The sequence below is a fragment of the Dasypus novemcinctus genome, chromosome X (genome assembly GCF_030445035.2).
Source record: "Dasypus novemcinctus isolate mDasNov1 chromosome X, mDasNov1.1.hap2, whole genome shotgun sequence".
NCBI classification, from domain to species: domain Eukaryota; kingdom Metazoa; phylum Chordata; class Mammalia; order Cingulata; family Dasypodidae; genus Dasypus; species Dasypus novemcinctus.
Genome location: NC_080704.1, coordinates 150,726,988 through 150,747,676, shown reverse-complemented (window position 1 = coordinate 150,747,676; position 20,689 = coordinate 150,726,988). Strand labels below are relative to the sequence as shown.

General features: G+C 36.4%; 1 protein-coding gene across 8 annotated transcripts in view; it reads left to right on the top strand.

Moving 5' to 3' along the window:
* MBNL3 (muscleblind like splicing regulator 3) overlaps window positions 1-20,689 on the top strand; it is a 166,253-nt gene that overhangs the window by 109,051 nt on the left and 36,513 nt on the right. For all 8 annotated transcript variants that reach the window (XM_058291703.2, XM_004466997.4, XM_071212937.1 and 5 more), the window contains one exon: window positions 16,433-16,597. In XM_058291703.2, the coding sequence (XP_058147686.1) occupies window positions 16,544-16,597 (54 nt within the window). In that variant the 5' untranslated portion in view covers window positions 16,433-16,543. The remainder of the gene's footprint in view (window positions 1-16,432; window positions 16,598-20,689) is intronic.

Genomic DNA, 20,689 nt, shown 5'->3' with positions numbered 1-20,689 from the left:
AGAAAGCCAGAGATGCCATTTGGAAAGATCTGAAATAACTTACAGCCTTGGAAAAAACATATTGGGAAGATGATGGTCGGTTCTTGCTTTGTACCTGCCATAGGAAAAATCTCCATCTTGTTAGTTTTTGGGAGATCAAGTATAGGCAAAATTGTTAAATGTCATTTCAACAGAAGATTCAATTCTTTGGGGTTAATTAAAATATTTTTCTATTTACCAGAGAAATAGAGATGAAGTATGAAGGAAAACTAACTTTATTTATAAAATGTTATTTGCCTTGGATTGAGCTTTAGTTTCTTACTCTATAGGATGAAGAAGTTGGATTAGATCAGCGTTTTCATAAGGGGACCCTAAATAGCGTTTAACAGGTGTTGGATGAAAAAAAGGGGATCGTTTCTGTGACTAAATAATGTTAGGAAATTCTGGGTTAATTAAAAGTAAACAGATTTCTTTACTGTAGGACATATGAAAATCTTTATTATGCTGTCGTGTATTGTCAGTCTCCAAGAGAGGAATATAGTATTCTCTTTCTTAAATTTTTTTGACCAGGAAACCCCATTTTTGAGGATCTTCTCTTGGAACTAGTGGTGTGTAGTATACACTCTGGGAAATGCTGGGCTAAAAGATCCCTAAAAGTCTTTCTAACTCTATCATTAATGTTTCTATGGCATGCCTATAAACATAAACATCTCCAGTCAAGAAAAATTTCATTCTTTCTGACCCTACTAATTCAGAATCTTTGCAATTCCAATGAAAAAGTCTGCATTCTTAATGAATAAAAAATAATTTCAGGGCTGTGTCTAGTAATTGATTCCTAAATACTCACAATTGCCACTTTCGTGGTATATTTATTCTGGAATATGGGGCTATTATGGATTGCCATTTTTCCTGAATACATTATATTGTTTTTTAGAATTAACCATGCTCCTCTACTTCTCCCTCTCTTTTAATGTGAGTAATGAGGGCTGACTGAAAAATATATCTCTGCAAACAGGGGCTATTGTGGGTTTTGAATGTGTACCTGCATAAATCTTACGTGTGTATATAGAAACATAATGATTAAGCGCTCATTTTCCTGGAATTTAAGGGATGACTTTTGCTTGAATTTGAGTATTCCAGAGATAGAGCTGGGAAAAAACACATTAACTCACCCTCAAATAGACACATGTACAGACAAATAAAAACTTTAGAAATCTTTAAAGGCTTATCTTCATATAATGTTTCATATGTTCAGAAACAAGCAGATCTTGGTCACATACCGTCCTAACTTAAACAAGTAGCTCCCCCAGGCATCAAGGTCATTCAAACAAAAAAGTTGCGCCACTGTAGGAGGGAAGTGGGAGTGGCTGACTGGATAGTGAGAGCTAGGAAGCTTTGGGTGGGAGGAGCCACAGAATCAAAAATTGCTTTCTCCAGCAGTCAGCTTCCATAAATTCCTTGTGGCTGGTCAGGTAAGCTGGGGCTGAGCGTGCCTTCTGGTTTGAATGCTCTGGGCAGCCGAAGTCCTGGCAGAGCCTGGGTTCATTCCATGAAGGGGGTTACTTAGGAACTTAAACTACAAGGGCTAAAATGATTTTTTGAGGATTTGGCTTTATTTAGCTCAACTCACAAGGGTAGAGAAAGGATTAGGGAGAAGGCTGCCAGATAAAATATTGTATGTGACATATTTATATTAAAAACTATTGTTTATCCAAAATTCACATTTAATTGGGTAACCTGGGTTTTTATTTGCTAAATCTGGCAACCCTAGATAGGAAGGATTCTAGGCAGAAGCCCTGGACTGGAAGAAGGTGTGCAAGCTGCTGGTGTCCTCTTTGTCCTGACTTCTAAACTGCTGTGGTAGGTGACTGGATGGGGTGTGCGTCAAGCAAAGGGAGGCAAGGGAACCCTAAGAACGGGGGATATGACTACGGGCCAGAGCAAGGCTCCTTTGTATATATATGCTTTTTGTAGTTTTTTTTTTTTTTTAATTTTAAGACTCCTTTATATCGTCGCGCAACAATGTCTTTGTAGTCGTTTTCGAAGTTGTCTGAATTTGTGTGTGTGTTATTTCCTGGAGTACAATTTGAATGCCATTACATTCCCTTTCCTCTTCTTCTGTATTTTAACGACCTTTTATGTTGGCAGCCATCAACTCCTTTGAAGACAGCCTCCATCAATACTAAGGATCAGGAATGTCTTCTGACTTCTGGTAACTCAGCGCCAATGTGCCTCCTTGCCTTTGGGTTTTTGATGCTGGTTTGTAAAACAGAGATGTTTGATAGTTTCTTGAGAAGTTTATTATTGAACAGACATTTGGTTAATATTTGTGTAAAGCTATTGAAAGTATTTGATTAGATTGGGGTAGGGGTCGGGGTGGGGAGGAGGAGGAAGCAGATTTGGAGTCCTGAAGAGGCTGATGTGTTTTCACTGTGAACAGCAACTATTTTTTTAGCATTGTTTGTTCTTTAAAAGATTTTAAAGAAACATTTCAAGTTCATTATTTAAAAATAAGTGTTTAATGTGAAGGAACTGGACATAGGTCATGAGGTGAAGCAGGAACTTTTTTCTTGTAAGAAGTCAACCTATGCAGTAGAAACTAGAAGGCCCAGCAGGCTGTGATTTATCTTAAAACCGTATTCCACTTTTGGCTAAATAGCTTCAGGAAATTTGACTTGCAGTTTTCTCAGAGGTATGTGGGGGCAGAGGCAGTTGGAAAAGGCAGTTTATTCTAAGCTGACCCTCGAAGTCTAGGGACCCCTTGGGCAGGCCCACGTGATGAGCAGATAAATATCTGCTGCATTTTCCCTTACTCAGCTCAGTGAGGCCCTGTGTTCTGAGGGTTCTTGTGGCTGGAGACCCCTGGAATTCAACCGGGTTGGTATCTGTGGGCCTCATGGCCTCCTGACACTTCCCATTCAGTTATACTAAATAATCAGGAGTTTTCAGCCATGATGGTCACATAGAGTTTAGGGTATAAAGTCATAGCAAAAAAAAAAGTGTTACAAATTAGCTATTTTCTCAACCCTAATAGAATAAGATTCCATTTGGAACCGATAAGCATGTACAACCTAAGTCATTTGTTAACTCTTGTTCTCTTCTTGGAGGGAGAAGAATTTAGGACAGGAAACAGCAAGAGAAGCAATTAGGCTTCTAAGGCAGATTTACTATTATGCCCTAAAAAATTATTCTCCAGATCTCATTCATTCATTCAACAAATTTTTATGGAGCAGCTACTATGCACCAGGCACAGAACCAGCCTCAAAGAAGACACAGTCCTGCCTTTAGACAGGCTCAAAGTCTAACCCGGGAGACAGGCATGCAAGCAATTCATTGATATGCACAGTGATAAGTGCTACAATAAAGCTGAGTACAAGGTGCAGTTGGGGCACCGAGGAAGAAAAGATAAATGAGATTGGGGGTAGGGAGATGGGTGCAGGAAAACCTTAACTGAGAATCCATTTTGGGCAGTGAGAGTCTGGGAACTTGGCTTCCTTACTGAGCTGCTTGTGAGTCAGGATATCACCCCACTTCTGTTGGCCTTCACTTTCCTTCTCTGTAAGATAAAGGCATACAAGATGTCCCTTCAAATCCGGTTCAGCCCTAAAATGTTATAATTCTGGGAATCAAATTATCTTAGTGGGCTTTTTCAGAATAACAGTGTGATTGTTGAGCCTACTCCTCCCTTTATCTTTTGGCGGTCACAATTTAAAAACTCTATTGGGGCAGACAGGGAAGAAAATTTTCCTGTCCTCCTCCGAGTTCTTTCCTATTCAAAGTTGGTGTCTATTTTGCACCAAAGTCATTGCCCTGTATATGGAGCATGTTGAGAAAGTAAGAGTTCCAACCATAAGGATGTGGGGCGCAGCCCTGGCTGCAATGGGGTCAGGGGCTACTAGCCTTCTAGGTGGCTGACCCTCTACATGAGGGAATACTTTTTTTTTTCAGATTTCTTGCCTTCATCCCAAGTTAAAATTAAAAGGGTTTTAGGATGTCCTTTGAACATATATATCAATATTTTAGATGATAAATTGTTTGGAGGAGGATGCAGATTATGGCCATTTTTATAAAAGATTGAATTCTAAGAGGAAGAAAGGTGGGAATTTGCCATTACTCTGCTGACATCTATGTTGATGACTCACTTTTAGCTCTTTCAAGTTTTTTATAGATCTGTGATGGTTTTAGAAACTAGGCAACCTAGTGCCTATGATGGATAAATCTAAAATCACTATTACTTCCTCTGTGAAGCCATGTCTAGACATGTAAGTATGTCACAGTGAGCAATATCATCAATAGGAATTTTCACTTAACACAGGATCATAAAATTGGAAGAACATTTTCCTTCATAGAACAAATCATCTGTTCAGTGCCTTTATGTAACATTTAAATTTTAGCTTTTGGTAGTCTAGCAGAGCAGAGAGATTACATCTTTTTTTTTAGTCTTTTTTTTTAACAAATCAGTTTTATTGATACATATTAATAAAGCATATAATTAATCCAAAGTGTACAATAAAAGGTTATTGGTATAATCACATAGTTGTGCATTCATCACTTCAATCATTATTAGAGCATTTTCATTATTTCAATAATAATAATAAAAAAGAGACAAACAAATAAGAAAATTTCTCACTTCTCAATCTAAATTTCCCCTGCTATACATAGCTGCTATTTCTGCCTATTCTTGCTCATTTATTTATTTAGCAGTTTTATTGAGATATATTCACATACCATATGCTCTATCCAATAATCACATACATACACTCTATCCAAAGTGTATAATCAATGGCTTTTAGTGTAATCACAATGTTGTGCATTCATGACCACAAAAAAGTTTAGAACAATTTCATTACTCCAAATGAAAGATTACATCTTAGAAGTGGTGATCCAGTTATTATTATATTTGAGAGAAGATCCTTGTGGGTTTTTTCCTCTAATTCTAAATGTATTTGAAGGAGTGAGTCATTGTGCAAATAGCTGTTTCTGTTATGCTGCTGTGACTGACAAAGGGTAATTTTCAGCTTCCTAGGTTATTTTTCTTATTCTGATGGATGGTAGAGCTTTTTCTCTTAAACATAAAAAAGTACATTTCACAGAGTTTTTCTATCACCAAGTGCATGGGAAGTCTTGTACCTGACAGACTCTCACTCTCAAAACTCCCAAGACCTAGGGGGGCGGGATTTAAATCTCTACGATTTCACTTTTTCTTTCAGTCAAAGTCTTTGTACTCATTTGTGAAAAGCCTGAAGGTAGGACAAAGGAAATAGATGGAATTTTGGACGTTTCCAAAATGCTCTGCAACTTTCTCCATTGTTTGTCATCAACTTTTTGATGCAGATGTATTTCAGAAATTTCATTGACCTTTTTCTTCCCCTGCTGCTTTTTGGGCGCATTTTCAAAGACAGTAGAGTTATAAAAGGAGCCAGAAGACTCGTAGGTGTACTAGCACTTATTTCCGCAGAGAATCACTTTTCTATTGAATCACTTTGCTCTTTTCTTAACTCACTAACACAGTGAAAGACCAGATGAGAATGATTTTATTTTTTAAGCCCAAAAGGAAATGAAAAGGGAGGGAAATTCAGGTGAGCACAAAAGAACCTGAACTCTAATCTTTTTAATGCTTCTTTTAGTTTTGCTTGTGTATCTGTATAGATAGATAGTTGTAAAGAGAGTAAATAGATAGAAGATAGAGAGATTTACCAGTTTTGACTAGATGTGACAGCTCTGCCAGAGGATGGTAATTGTCATAGGTCTAACATTTGTAGAGTTGTTTTTGACGTGGTCCAAGACTTTGCATTGAGCACATGGCAACTCTGAGCCTGTGAGTCTATACTGGAAGATAGAGGGTGGGACGCCATTGACTTGGCTTGAGAAACCTGTGGACTAAGTTATAGACCCAGTGAGATAGGACCTCCTGTGGTCTACTTGGGGTACTTAGCTGTCTCATGAAAAACACTGGAACTTTTCTAATCCATAGGCATTGATTTTATGAAAGACCAAAATAATAAGTGATAATTTATTCTGCTGGAACAATCCCTCCCCCTCCCTGCCATGTCCATCCATGCCTTATCGAAGTCTTGTTCCCTACAAGGATTAAAAGCAAATGTTAGCAAATGTTAAAAATAAAGTTTGTCCCTCCAAAACTGCAATTACAGTATTTTGACATATAATTAAATTTGGGACTCTTGAAGAATGAATGCTATGTAGAGATTTATTATCACATAGTGTTGTGCAAATGAATACATTATCTTGAGCCTTAAAGTCAGTTTCAAAAACTTAAAGGGTTTGGGTTTCTTTTGAAATAATTGTATTCCATAGATAATAGAGATTAAATTACTTGGCTTCTATCCGTCTATTGTTTGGATGAAAATACAGATTATTTTCTTTTATAAGCTTTCTTTAACAGAAGCAACTGTCTGTGGTAAGGCAGTATTACTATACATTTGCAGTGTTATAATTCTATTATGGATTCTGTCATTGAAAACAATGCTTTATAAATCAAGTAAAATCTCATAACTAAGATGAATGTTTCTTTAAATCTCATGCTGCGTAATATTCCATACTGTAGCGCTATAGACAAGTTAATATAAATTTTTAGACTGTAATTCTCAGTATATTCTATTTCAGTTTACTATTTTGCTTTGTGTCATGAGTTTCTCAAGAAAACGCTTTTAAGATAAATTACTATGTATAAACGAAAGCGATATAAAAGCACAAAGGCATGTACTAGTTCTTTATCTTTAGATTGGCAGGAAGTATGCCCTCCCTCCCTTCCTCCCTTCCTTCCTCTCTTTCTCAGTGATAGCATTCAGTAAGTGATATTGAAACTTTAAATTGTAACAAATGGTAAAATCCTAATGTATTCTTTTTACTTTTCTTTTTTTTAACCTGATCTATTGTTTAGATTTGCTGAATATGAGGGACAAACCTCATGATGTAGCCTTTTTGGAGGGGCGTGAGCAATAGACAAATTGTCAACTTTTGTGCATTCAATGTAAATGTCTATGGTCATATATTAATATTTATATGGCTGTGTATGCGTACGTCAATGAAAAGTTATCAAGGACAGTGGTAGTTTTGCCATCTTAAGGCAAACTTGCCTAGCAGTGGACAATTTCTTCTCTCACTGCTGCTATGTAACTGCCCCAAATCATGGGATGGCCTTAAATCTGAGTATGCAGGAAGATGAGAAACAAGTTAGTCAAAGGAGAAGGAGGGTCAAGAGTTTTTGCTGTAAATTAATGATAAAAGACTGAAATTTAGAAGAGAGGTGAGAGCCAGAGCTAGACATTTAAGATCTGAGCAATGGCAGTGATAGACTTTGGAAGAACTTCATTTGTCTAGGGAAAAGTGATTAGAGACGAGCAGAAGATTAGGACTGAGTCTAAGGGAAATATTTAATGTTAAGGTGTGGGAGGAGGAAAAATAAACCCAGCATATAAACTAGTGTGTTTGGCTGTGGAAGTCATTAAGTACCACTGCTTCCCCCAGGCTACTCATTCTGAGCCACATTCAGTTACACTGGGTGGAGGGTAGAGAATCTAGGGACTACAAAATCTTTGTGACTGTCTGTCTTGGTACATATTTTGGTAGGTATAAAAAGAGGCTTATGGTTTCTCGTAGGGGGCACAATAATGGGGAAAGACCCCCATTATTGTGATTTTTAGCATGTATAAGAATTTCCTTACAGTCTATATATGTGCTAAAAATGTGTAACAATTCCTATGCTACTTTTATGAATTCAGAAGAATTTGGTTAATACCATTCTTAATTCTTTCTACCAATAAATTCTTCCCTTTCCAGCATGTGCAGAAAGATAATGATACACTAAAACTGAGATATTATTTGACTTAGAGAATTATTTTATTTTGATTAAAAACAAATTGATCAAGTGAGTAGCAAAAGGACAAACACAGCAGAAAACAATAGTGTATCATTTAAGTTATAATGCTAAGTTTTGAATTATACTCAGCTTCTTGCCAGAGGAGGTTAAAAAAAAAATAGAGCCAACTCTATCCCATTGATCTAATGTGTAGAGGAGCAGTTGCAGTGCATCTAGTTTTGCATTATATGTAGTTCTGTAAAAGTTTTGAAGGACATACCTTGATTCTCAGTGAAATTATAGGAATGCTTATAAACAAGATCACTGAATATGGAGAAATGATTGTATAAACCGTTTAGGCGTCCATCATAAATAAGGAAAATGAATAGCATGTGTTGAATGAAAACCCTTGGTGAGCCAAGTTTTCTTCTGGGAATTCAGGTGGCCTAGCAACTTGTACTCCTGGGTCCAAAATAAAAGTTGCCTCTTTTCTCTACCCCTCTCTGCAATAATCTTATACACTGTAAAGAATGTTAGCATCTGCTGGAAAACAATGGCTTGCAGTTGTACTTGTTTTGAAAGATTTCTGGTGGACCTAGTAACCCAAATGAGAGAATCAGTAGCTACTTTTTGGGTGTCCAAGAGTTGAACAAACAAACTCGGTAAGAGGTAACATTGTGATAATGTGACAACTCCAAGTCCAGGGACATCCATTGCTACCACAGAGTAAACACCATAATTGGCAGCCATATCAGCAATTCAGTAATACCAAAGGCATGTTTGATTCCACAGGTCTGACATATATCCTTCTCAAAGTGCTTGACAACAAAGTATTCACATAATTAAAACCGCACAAAAATATGGTCTTTTTGTTTATTTTTAACTTTTGAATTTGAAATAATTTTAAAAATTACAAAGAGTTGCAAAAACAATACATAACCAATACAGAGAACTTTAATATAACCCTATGCAGATACCAAGATTTGCCAACTTTTAAAATTTTGCCACAATTGCTTTATCTAGCTATTCCATCTTTCTTTGTTTTCTGAACATTCGAGAGTAGGCTGCATACATTGTGAACCTTGAATACTTAGTACTTTCACGTGTATTTCCTAAGAGCAAAGATATATAATGTCATTAAGTACAGTACAGTATCAAAGTTAAGAAATTTAACATTTGTATAAAGAATGCAATCTATATTCTATTTTTTCAATTATTCCAATAAAATCTTTCGGGCACTTTTCCTCCATCATTAGATCCAGGCCAAGATCATTTATTGCATTTAGTTGTCATTATCTCTTTAGTTTCTTACCTTTTTAAATTAAGGAAGCATATGCAACATATAAAATTTTCCATCTCAGCTACTCCAGAGCATGAAATTTCAGTGGGATTAATCACATTCACAGTGTTGTGCTTCCTTCACCATCGTTTACTACCAAAACTTTTCAGTCACCCTTAACAGAAACCAAGCACCACTATGCATTAAACATCCCATTTCCCTCCCCCTGGCCTGGTAACCTGTGCTCTACTTTCTGTCTCTATGAATTTGCATGTTCTGGTTATTTCATATGAGTGGAATCAAAATATCTGAACTTTTGTGTCTGATTTATTTTACTGACTTCAAGGTTCATACATGTTGTAGCATTTATCAGGACTTCATTCCTTTTTATGGCTGAATAATCCATTGTATTAATATACCACATTTTGTTTATCCACTCATTTGTTGATGAATGTTTCCACTATTTGGCTATTATTAAAAAATGCTGCTATGAACATTGGTGTACAAATATCTGTTCAAGTGCCTGCTTTCTAGTCTTTGGGTATATATCTAGAAATGGGATTGCCAGATCAAAGTATGCTTAACTTTATGAGGAACTGCCAAACTGTTTTCCTCAAACAGTAGCTGAACCATTCCAATCAATAGTGTACTTGAGTTCCTGTTTCTCCATCTCCTTGTCAGCACTTGATATTTTCTTTTTTAAAAAAATAATAGCCATGGGAAGCAGCTGTGGCTCAATCAGTTGGGTTCCCATCTACCATATGCGAGGCCCTGGGTTCGCGTCCCAGGGCCTCCTTGTGAAGGCAGGCTCGCCCACATGCTGCAGAGTGCTGCCCTGCCCACAAGCGCCACAGAGCACGAACTCAGCAAAGGTGATGCTACCAAAAAAGGAGACAAGTAAAAACAAAAAGAGCATGTGGAGAATGGACACAGAGAGGAGACAAGAAGCAAGCCACAAGGGGGAGGGCGGGATAAATTATAAAAAATAAATAATAGTCATCCTAGTGATTGTGAGGTGGTTTTGATTTGCATTTCCCCTAATGTCTAATGACATTGAGCATCTTTTCATGAGCTTATTGGCTACTTATATATCTTCTTTGGAGAAATAGCTATTCAGATCTCTTGCCCATGTTTTAATTGGGTTGTTTGTCTGTAGGATGTTGGGTTCTAAGAATTCCTTCTATAGTCTAGATACTAAACCCTTATCAGAAAGTGATATCCAAATATAATTCTTCCATTCTGTTGGTTGTGTTTTCAATTCCCTGATAATATCCATTACACAAATGTTTTTAATTTTGATGAAGTTAAATTTATCTGTTTTTACTTCTGTTGCTCATGCTTTTGGTGGAAAGCCTAAGAATTCATTACCTCATCCAAGGTCCTGAAGATATTCCCTATATTTTCTTCCAAGAGTTTTTATAGTTTTAGCTGTTATTTTTAGGTTGCTGACTCACTTTGAGTTAATTTTCATATATGGGTTGATGAGGTAAGGTTCCACATTCATTTTCTTTGGATGTGGATATCCAGGTTTCCCAGCACCATTTGTTGAAGAGACTGTTCTTTCCCTATTGAGTGGACTTGGAACCCTTGTCAAAAATTAGTAGGCCTTGGAAAAGAAAAAAATCAACTGGCCATAGATGTATGGGGTTATTTCTGTACTCTCAGCTACATTCCATTGGTTTATATATCTGTCCTTGTGCCAATCCCATGCCATTTTGATTGCTGTAGCTTTGTAATAAAATTTGAAATTAGGAAGTGTGAGTCCTCAAAATTTGTTCTTTTCCAAGATGTTTTTTTATTATTCAGGGTCCCTTGCCATACCATATTAATTTGATGAATAACTTTTCCATTTCTGAAAAAGAGGCTGTTGTAATTTTCATAGTGATTGCACTGAATCTGTAAATTGATTTGGGTAGTGTTATTTTAACTATATAAAATATTCCAATCTATGATCACAGGAAATATTTTAATATATTTAGGTCTTCTTTAATTTCTTTCATGAAGAAAGAAAGTTTTCTTTGTACAGCTCCTTTACAACCTTGGTTAAATTTATTCCTAGATAGTTTATTCTTTTAGTTGCTATTTTAATAGGAATTGTTTTCTTGATATTCATTTTGGGTTGTTCATTGCTGGCGTATATATAAACACCATAGATTTTTGCATATTGAACTTGTACCCTGCCACTTCATTGAATTCATTTATTAGATCTAGTGGCTTTCTTATAGATTCTTTGGCATTTTCTATGTATAGGATCATGGGATGTGCAAATTGAGATATAGAACTACTTCCTTTCCAATTTAGATGACTTTATTTCTTTTTTCTTGCCTAACTGCTCTGGTTTGCACTTCCAGTACATTTTTGAATAGCAGTGCTGTTAGTTGATGCATTGTTTCTCATCTTAGGGATAAAGCTCTCAGTCTTTCACGACTGAGTATGATGTTAGGTGTAGGTTTTTCATACATGCCCTTTATCTTATTGAGAAAATTTCTGATCATGTGTTGCTTTTAAAATTTCATTCTATTGTGCTACTACTTGATCACAGTGTATAATCCTTTTAAAGTGCATTAATTCAGCTTCCTAGTATTTCACTGGGGATGTTGCATCTATATTCATAAGATATACTGGTTTGCAATTTTCTTGTCTTGTGATATCTTTGCCTGTCTTTGGTATTAGGTTGATGCTGGCCTTATAGAAGGAGTTAGGAAATGTTATTTCCTCTTCAAGTTTTTGGAAGTGTTTGAGAAGGATTGGTGTAAATTCTTCTTTTGAATGTTTGGTAAAATTCAACAGTAAAGACATCTGGTCTTGAGCAATTTTTGTTGGAAGGTTTTCAATTACTGATTCAATCTCTTTATTTTTTATTGGTCTGATGAGATCTTCCATTTCTTCTTGAGTCAATTTAGGTAATATGTTTGTTTATGGTAATAGACCATTATATCTAAGTTTTTTAAAAAAATTTTGGCTTATAATTGTTCATAATATCCTTTGCAATGCTTTTTATTTCTGTAAGGCTAGTAGTAATGTCCCTCTATAATTTCTGAAAGGTATGAATAGAAGTAATGTCTGTGAAGAACCAATTTTTGGTTTTCTTGATTCTCTCAATTGTTTTTCTATTATCTATTTCACTTATCTCTGCTCTAATCTTCCTTCTGCTCACTTTGGGTTTAGTTTGCTCTTTTCCTAGTTGATTCAAGTGAAAAGCTAGATTACTGATTTGACATCTTCTTTAATGTACATATTTACAGCTATCAGTTTCCCTCTGACCACTGCCTTGGCTACATCCTATAACTTTTGGTGTGTTGTATTTTCATTTTTGTTTTTCTCAAAATATTTTCTGATTTCCCTTGGTACTTTTTCGTTGACCCATTGGTTGCTTAAGAGTGTATTGCTTAATTTCCACAAACTTGTGAATTTTCCATTTTTCCCTCTGTTACTGATTTCGAGCTTTATTCCATTGTATCTAGGATGGTATTATGATTTCAAAAATTTTAAATTCATTGAGACTTGTTAAATGAACTAATATATGGTCTGTCCTAGAGAATGATTCATGTGCACTTGAGAAGAATGTGCACTCTGCTGTTGTTGGATGAAGTGTTCTATATATGTCTGTTAGGTCTAATTGGTTTATGGTATTGTTCTAGTCCTCTATTTCCTTATTGATCTTCTGCTAGATGTTCTATGCATTATTGCAAGTAGTGTTTTAAATTCTCCTACGATTAATATAGAATTGTCTAATTCTCCTCTCAAATCTGTCAATATTTGCTTCATATATTTGAGGGCTCTGTTGTTAGGTGCATATATGTTTATAATTGTAAAATCTTTAATGACCCTTTTATCATTATATAGTACCTTCTTTCTCCCTTCAGCAGTTTTTGACTTGAAATCTATTTTGTCTGATATTAGTATATCCACCCACTTTCTCATTTGGTTAATAGTAATACTTGCATGGAATATTTTTTCTACCCTTTCACTTTCAACAAAGACACTTTGAGTCTTTGAATTTAAAGTGAGTCTCTTGTAAATAGCATATAGTTAGGTCATCCTATTTTATCCTGCCAATCTCTGCCTTTTGACTGGGGAATTTTATTGATTTACATTTCATGTGACTACTGATAATGCCAAAGTTTAACTCTGCTATTTTGTTCTTTGGTTTTTGTAAGTCTTATGACTTTTTTATCCCTCAATTCTTCCATTACTGCCTATTTTTTATTTAGTTGTAATTTTCGGTGGACCCTTTAGTATCCTTTCTTATTTCCTGCTGGGCATATTTTTCGCATGTAAATCCAAAACCAGTTTATCATTACTTTTATATATTTGCATTTAAGATCCTATAAGAAGTAAAAAAAACAAAAAACAGGTTAAAAATGAAAAGTTTAAAAGTGTAGCATTTATGTTTACCCATGTAATTACCTTCACTGGAGATCTCCTGTTTCTTCATATGACTTTGAACTATTGAGTAGTCCTCTATCCATTCACCCTGAAGAAATCCCTTTAACATTTCTTGTAAGATCAGTGTAGTGGTGACAAACTCTCTCAACTTTTGCTTATCTGGGAATGTCTTAATCTCTCTTTCATTTTTGAAAGACAGATTTGCCAGATATAGGATTCTGATTTGGCAGTTTTCTTGCAGCCCTATGAATGTCATCACACTGCATCTTTGTCTCCGTGATTTCTTAAAAGAAATCAGCACCTAATCTTACTGAGGCTCCCTTGTGTATGGCACATTGCTTCTCTCTTGTGACTTTCAGGATTTTGTCATTGTCCTTGGAATCTGACAGTCTGATTATAATTTGTCTTGATGTGAGAGCATTTGGATTTATCCTGTTTGAAGTTCATTGAGCTTCTTCGATGTGTGCATTTATGTGTTTCATTAAATTTGAGAAGTTTTCAACCATCATTTCTTTGAATATTCCTTTTGCCCTTTTCTATCTTTCATCTCCTTCTGGAACTCCCACAATGGACATATTCATACAAGCCATGTGTCCCATATGCCACTCTGTCTCTGTTTATTTTTCTTCATTTTTTTCTTTCCTCACCCTGAATTAGTTCAATCTTGTTATCTTCAAGTTCACTGATTCTTGCTTCTGCCTGCTCCAATTTGGTGTTGAACCCTTCCAGGGAATTTTTATTTCTCTTACTGTGGTCTTCAGTTCTGTTTGTTTCCTTTTTATGAAATCTATCTCCTTATTGTTACTTTTTGCACATCTCTAGTTTTCCTAATTTTCTTTACTTCTTTTCCCATGTTTCACTTGATCTCTTTTGGCAAATTTAGTAAAATTTTTTAAAGTCTTTGGTATATCGAAGGTCCAGCCCTCCTCATTGATGGTTTCTAATATTTTATCTTATCCTTTTGCATGGACTATCATTTCCTGATTTTTACATGCCTTGTAATCTTTTGTTACATAATAGATACTTTGATATTTTGATGTGTTATGTCTGGAGTTTAGACGTTGAGGCATCTGTTCCTTAAGTTTGTATCCAGCTAGTGTTATGGCAAAGATTTCCTTGAATGCTAGGAGCTAGCAAAATATAACAAAACACAACTCCTTTCCCATTCTTTTCAGATTGGCCTGTACCAATGCCTAACAATGAGCTTAAAGAACAGCCCAAGGCAGAAGTCTGAGGTCCTCCCTGGCCTTTTTTTGATCATGTGTCTTTTTCTGGGCATATGTTCATGGCTTTAGGAATTCCCCCATTTATACATATCCAAATGTCCCTTCTCCCTTAAATAACAGTTCTACCTCAATGGTCCCAGATGCTATACTGTATGTCCCATGGCCATCAGTCTTTTGTCCCAGGCAGTTGCAATTGGACTGTTGTCTTACAGCAGTCTAGCTGTCCAGGATTCCAGCTGTCTGCCTCCAGAAAGTTCTGGGATGGAATGCAACAAGTTTCCTGGTTCATTCCTTCAGAATGTCACCAGATAGAATGACACAGACATATATGCACCCTAGTATGTGTGCAAGTGTTACCCTCTATCCTCCAGAAGCAGGACCGGGGACTTGCACTGGGGTTGCTGACCAGCTCCACACCAAGCAGGTAGTGGGTGGAGGAAAGGCAAGCAAGGACACCATGAAGTTTTCTTACCATTTCTTTTTAATTTTTAATTTTATTTCTTTATATTCAAGCACTTGTGGGTTTATAGAATGATCATGCAGGAAGTACAGAGTTCCCATATACCACCCCCACCCCCAGTTTTCTCTGTTATTAACATTTTGCATTAGTGTGGTGCCTTTGTTACTACTGATAAACCAATAGTATTATAATTATATTATAAAATATAATCCATAGTTTACTTTGGGGTTCACTCTTTGTATTGTATAGTTCTGTGGGTTTTTATTAAATTTTTTTTTAATTAGAGAAGTTGTAGGGATACAGAAAAATGGTGTAACAATTATAACATTCCTATATAACCCCTGTTGTGGTTATTTTTCATTAGTGTGGTACCTTTTTTAAGTTGCCTTTTTCTTGATTTGGCAGTTGCCCAATTGCTACAACCATTTAACTCTTTTATAGACCTCTGAAAAAGATGTTTCTACCATATTTTGCTTGTTATTTAAGGTTTTTATGGGGAATGGAATCTTGGGTCGTTTCGCTCCACCATTTCAGTCACATTAGACTCCTCAAAAGACACTTGGAGCTCAGTTATCCCAGTGACATAGCACCACTGCCTCCAGAACCTTAAGAACAAGATGGCTGCCAATTATAGGGATTTACTATTTAATTAACAGAATATCACTGGACTTCAGGATATTTCTCATATTGGATGGATAGGGGAAAGGAGAGGTTTGGAGCTTAAATTGCCTGGAATATTGGATTCTAAAATTTATATGATGTTTTTGTCTGTATACTTATTAAATGATTTCCTTCAATTTTCTCTATTATTTATATATGTTGATCTACATTCTGAACCTTATTTAATTTTAGTATGCATAATTTTATATCTTATGTAGGAAAAATTCTATTTAAATATGTAATGATGTGAAGATATCATACTATTCCTAATATTTTATGTTTTAAATATTATTTAACACATGTAAAGTAGAACAGAGCAGAGTGGCTAAAATAGCAGGTTTTGGAATCAGACTGACTGGGTTTCAATTTTGCTTTTGTCACTTTTTAGCTGTATAACCATAGCCAGGTCACTTAGCCTCGAGACTCAGTTTCTTCATCTGGAAGTTGAAGGTAATAAGAGTATCAGTTTTATGGGGATTGTATGAAAATTAAATTAGTTAATTCATGTAAAACACCACAAAGCCTGGCGCATGCCAAGAGTACAATAAACTCATTATTTTCTTAAACATATAAGAATTTTAGAAATATTAAATCAAATTCATCAATTTCTTCATTTCTAGGGTCGGTGTACTAGAGAGAACTGCAAGTACCTTCACCCTCCTCCACACCTAAAAACGCAGCTGGAGATTAATGGAAGAAACAATCTGATTCAACAGAAGACTGCCGCAGCCATGTTTGCCCAGCAGATGCAGTTCATGCTCCAAAATGCTCAGATGTCATCACTTGTAAGTCACAGCTATGGTCTTTCAAATATTTTGTCTGTATCTTCTTTTTAAAAAATAGAGTATATATCTACATTGGAATAACCTCGTGAGGCTTTTAGGCAATTAGTTATAAAAGGATTTAGAACACAAGCTAATATTTTAAATGACACTACAGAGCCGTGCATGTGAAGGAACCAACCAGGGTGTGTTGGATTGAAAACCTGAGTTGCATTTCTGCATGAGTTCAGTTTATAGAAGAATATTAGTAAAAGAGCAGGGGTATTTTAAGACAAGGAGGAGATTTGATTATTATTACATGTGAACCTTTAGATTCTAGAATATTGATTTAAGCAGAGTTCCTCATTCTTATTCTTTGCTGTTGGTTTTGTTGTTGCTTTTAAATAATTTTTTTAAATTTTCAAATTATTTTAGATTTACAGAAAAGTTACAAAGATAGTACACAGAGTTCTGATAAACCTCTAACCCAGTCTCTCCTATCGTTAATATCTTACATTACCATGATATATTTGTTACAACTAAGAAACTGACATCAGCACGTTACTATTTATAAAACTTTGTTCAGACTTCACCAGTGTTTCCCTTGCCCTCTTTCTGTTTCAGGGTCCATTCCATGGTACCACAGTGTATTTAGTTGTCTTATCTCCACTGTGTCCTTTGCTTGTGACCATTGCTCAGTCTTTTCCTATTTCCCATGACCTTCAGTGAGAATGACTTCAGATTTCAGGCTTCAGAAGATATGACTCACAGAAGTACAATTTATTTTATAGCATTATCACAAGCTATGAGACATTACTTAGTAAGACCCCAGGGAACAGTTGGAAATTATACCTTTAGATTAAAGATTATTTAAAGATAGCTGTTGTGATGTGATGAGCTAACAAAAATTCATTTTTCAAGTTATTGTGTGTACGAAAATCGAACTCTGAAGTGGTTAATGTGCTCCTCCTTTGTAGTCTAGGAAGCTGCTTTGTAAGGGTGTTGTAATTGAGCTAGTTTGAGCAATTTTAAGTGGTGTTTACCAGTCTGATTGAGAAAAGAATGTTATTTATTATGGATCCTGATATTACTAAAGCAGAAACATATAATATTACTTAATTTCTTTTGTACCTACATACAACTCCTTACCCTTTGAAACTGCCCCTACACCCCAATAATCTGATTCTTGTCTCAAAAATAAACAAAAGTTTGTTTAGATTCCAGTTGTAGTATTTGTATGGTTGCATATTAAGTCCCATTTTGTATCACTGACTTGAACTTCTGGTCTTTCTGCATAGCATGTTTTGATCTGTTTCCAGGATACTAGAAGAGCCCATTTGCTTTTGCAAAATTCAATATCGTTGCTTATTATAAGCCCCTAGATAAAGAGAATGTCGACCTAAATGGGATGGTAGCTAGAGAAGAGAGAGATTCTGTTCCGGGTGCCTGAACAATAAAGAAAAACCACACCTAATCAATTAGAATAGAATGCTTGCTGTAGCAGGCAGGTTTACTCACAGTATTTAATAGGTTTGAAATGGCATTTGCTCTTATAAAATTCCAACTCTGAAAGCTTTTCATTGCTTTATTAAGGAAATCTAGTAAAAGAGACAAAGGGTGTGACTCTAGTATTTTACAATGAGGTTTAAGAGACAGTTTATGGTGTTCACAGCAAAATATCCAAAGTTTAAGAACTCCCCTTGGTACAATCAGTGGGCAAACTTGAGCAACTGTAGAAGAATATTGGGAAAAGAAGACACACTCCTTTGTGTGTGAAAGTGTACACAACTCAGGGTACTAGGAAGAAAGGATTCTTACTACTGGATGTGATATAGGAATAGATAAGGTGGATATGATGTTATAAAGCTATTAAAATATTTTTATTTAGTCATTTTGCATAGCTTGACTTCTCCATATCCTGACACACCAGATGAATTTGACCCAGTCCAGTATATTCAACTGATGATTTATTTGGAGGTTTGTTGGTTCTATTGATGTGTGCCAAGTCCTCTGGTTCTGCTGTAGAATGTACAGTGTGATTCCTTTCATGTGGCCATGTTGTGGAATTCCAAACCATAGAGGTCATAAATGTGGGTTTCACTCCAGGCTTTTCCTTTACCTGGAAACTGAACATCAGACTGAATCATCTGATGTCTGCAGTCCCCTCCCCATCTTCTACATCATTCTTGTCAATCTTTTTGCCAAATATATTTCTCAAACTGGCTTATATGCTTATCTGATATTAATATAGTAAGAATGAAAGTAATATAACACATAAGGATCAAAAAATAATTTAAGTAGGAGGTTCAGTAGATGAAAGGGAGATACTAATTAATGAATAATATTATTTTTAGACTTCAATGTTCTTAATGTTTTTCTTCTTTAATAAATAAGAGCTACAAAGTATACTGTATTGATTTATGAAACTTTGGACTAGCACAGTTTTAAGTGCTTAGAAATAAGAAAAATGGAAAGTTTTTTTACTTTATAATTTTTTTTTTTAATTTTTTTATTTTTTATTGACTTTGTAATAATATTACATTAAAAATATATATGTGAGGTCCCATTCAACCCCACCCCTCCACCCCCCCTCTCCGCCCCCCCAACAACACTCGTTCCCATCATCATGACACATCCATTGGATTTGGTAAGTACATCTTTGGGCACCTCTGCACCTCATATACATTGGTTCACATCATGGCCCATACTCTCCTCTATTCCATCATGTAGGCCCTGTGAGGATTTACAATGTCCGGTGATTACCTCTGAAGCACCATCCAGGGCAGCTCCATGTCCCGAAGACGCCTCCACCTCTCATCTCTTCCTGCCTTTCCCCATACCCTTTGTCCATTATGTCCACTTTTCCCAATCCAATGCCACCTCTTCTATGTGGACATTGGATTGGTTGTGTCCATTGCACCTCTATGTCAAGAGGAGGCTCAGATTCCACATGGATGCTGGATGCAATCCTCCCATTTTCAGTTGTAATCACTCTAGGCTCCATGGTGTGGTGGTTGTCCTTCTTCAACTCCATCTTAGCTGAGTGTGGTAAGTCCAATAGATCAGATTGTAGGTGCTGGAGTCTGTTGAGGCTCAGGACCTGGCTATCACATTGTCAGTCCAGAGATTCAAATCCCCTAAATATATCTTAAACCCCAACATTAACTGCACCTCCAGCACTTTAGCATGAAAGTCTTATGAAGGGAGATCCCATCTGAGTCCAGATTCATCACACATAAACACCATTTCCAAAGAGGGGCCATCTGCCCTGGTAGTTAACCCCATCGGCCATGACCATAACTCCCATGGGTCTCTTTAGCCCTCAAAGGAACCAATATCTGGGGGTTGTATCTGCTTTATCTGTCTCTCTGACTCTGCTCAGTTGTGCATGAGGGCAATCCTTCTGCCAGCCGCCAGACTCTTTTTTAGAAACTCGTAGCCATATAAACTCATTTCTCCTTTCCATTTCCCCCTTACTTTAGGTCAAACAGCATTTTAAAGTCATGTTATTTTATGTAGACATGGATATTCTGCTGATCCGCATTGAACCTTCCATATAAGGTCATTTTCCAGTTGCATCATCAGTTGGTAGTTGATAGTGGTCCCTCGTTGCCAGGGAGGCTCATCCCCGGGTGTCATGTCCCACGCTGGGGGGAAGGCATTGCATTTACATGCTGAGTTTGGCTTCGAGACTGGCCACATTTGAGTAACATGAAGGCTGACAGGAGGAAATTCCCAGGCACAATGCTGCTATAGGCCTTGTTCTTATTTTAGGCTTATCAGCTCACAAGCATGGTCATTAGCATCAGGGGCTCACTGTTGAACCCTCACTCCCTCCCGGTCCCCGCCGCTGTACCTGGGAGACTGTCGCTGCTCCCCTAGGGACCACGACAGAGCACCACTGGCCAGGAACCCAGTACCCCCCCTGCTGTGGTTTTTAATTGTTGCCACTATGAGTATATCCAAACATTACCATGCACCCTGGACATATGTTCTGTACAGCTCCCTGTCAGCCATATATCACCTGTCATTGGTATCCCATACCAGTATCCCTCCATTGCCATTGTTGAAACACTCTGTGATCCAGACTCTCCGAAATTTGAAGCCCAATATAAT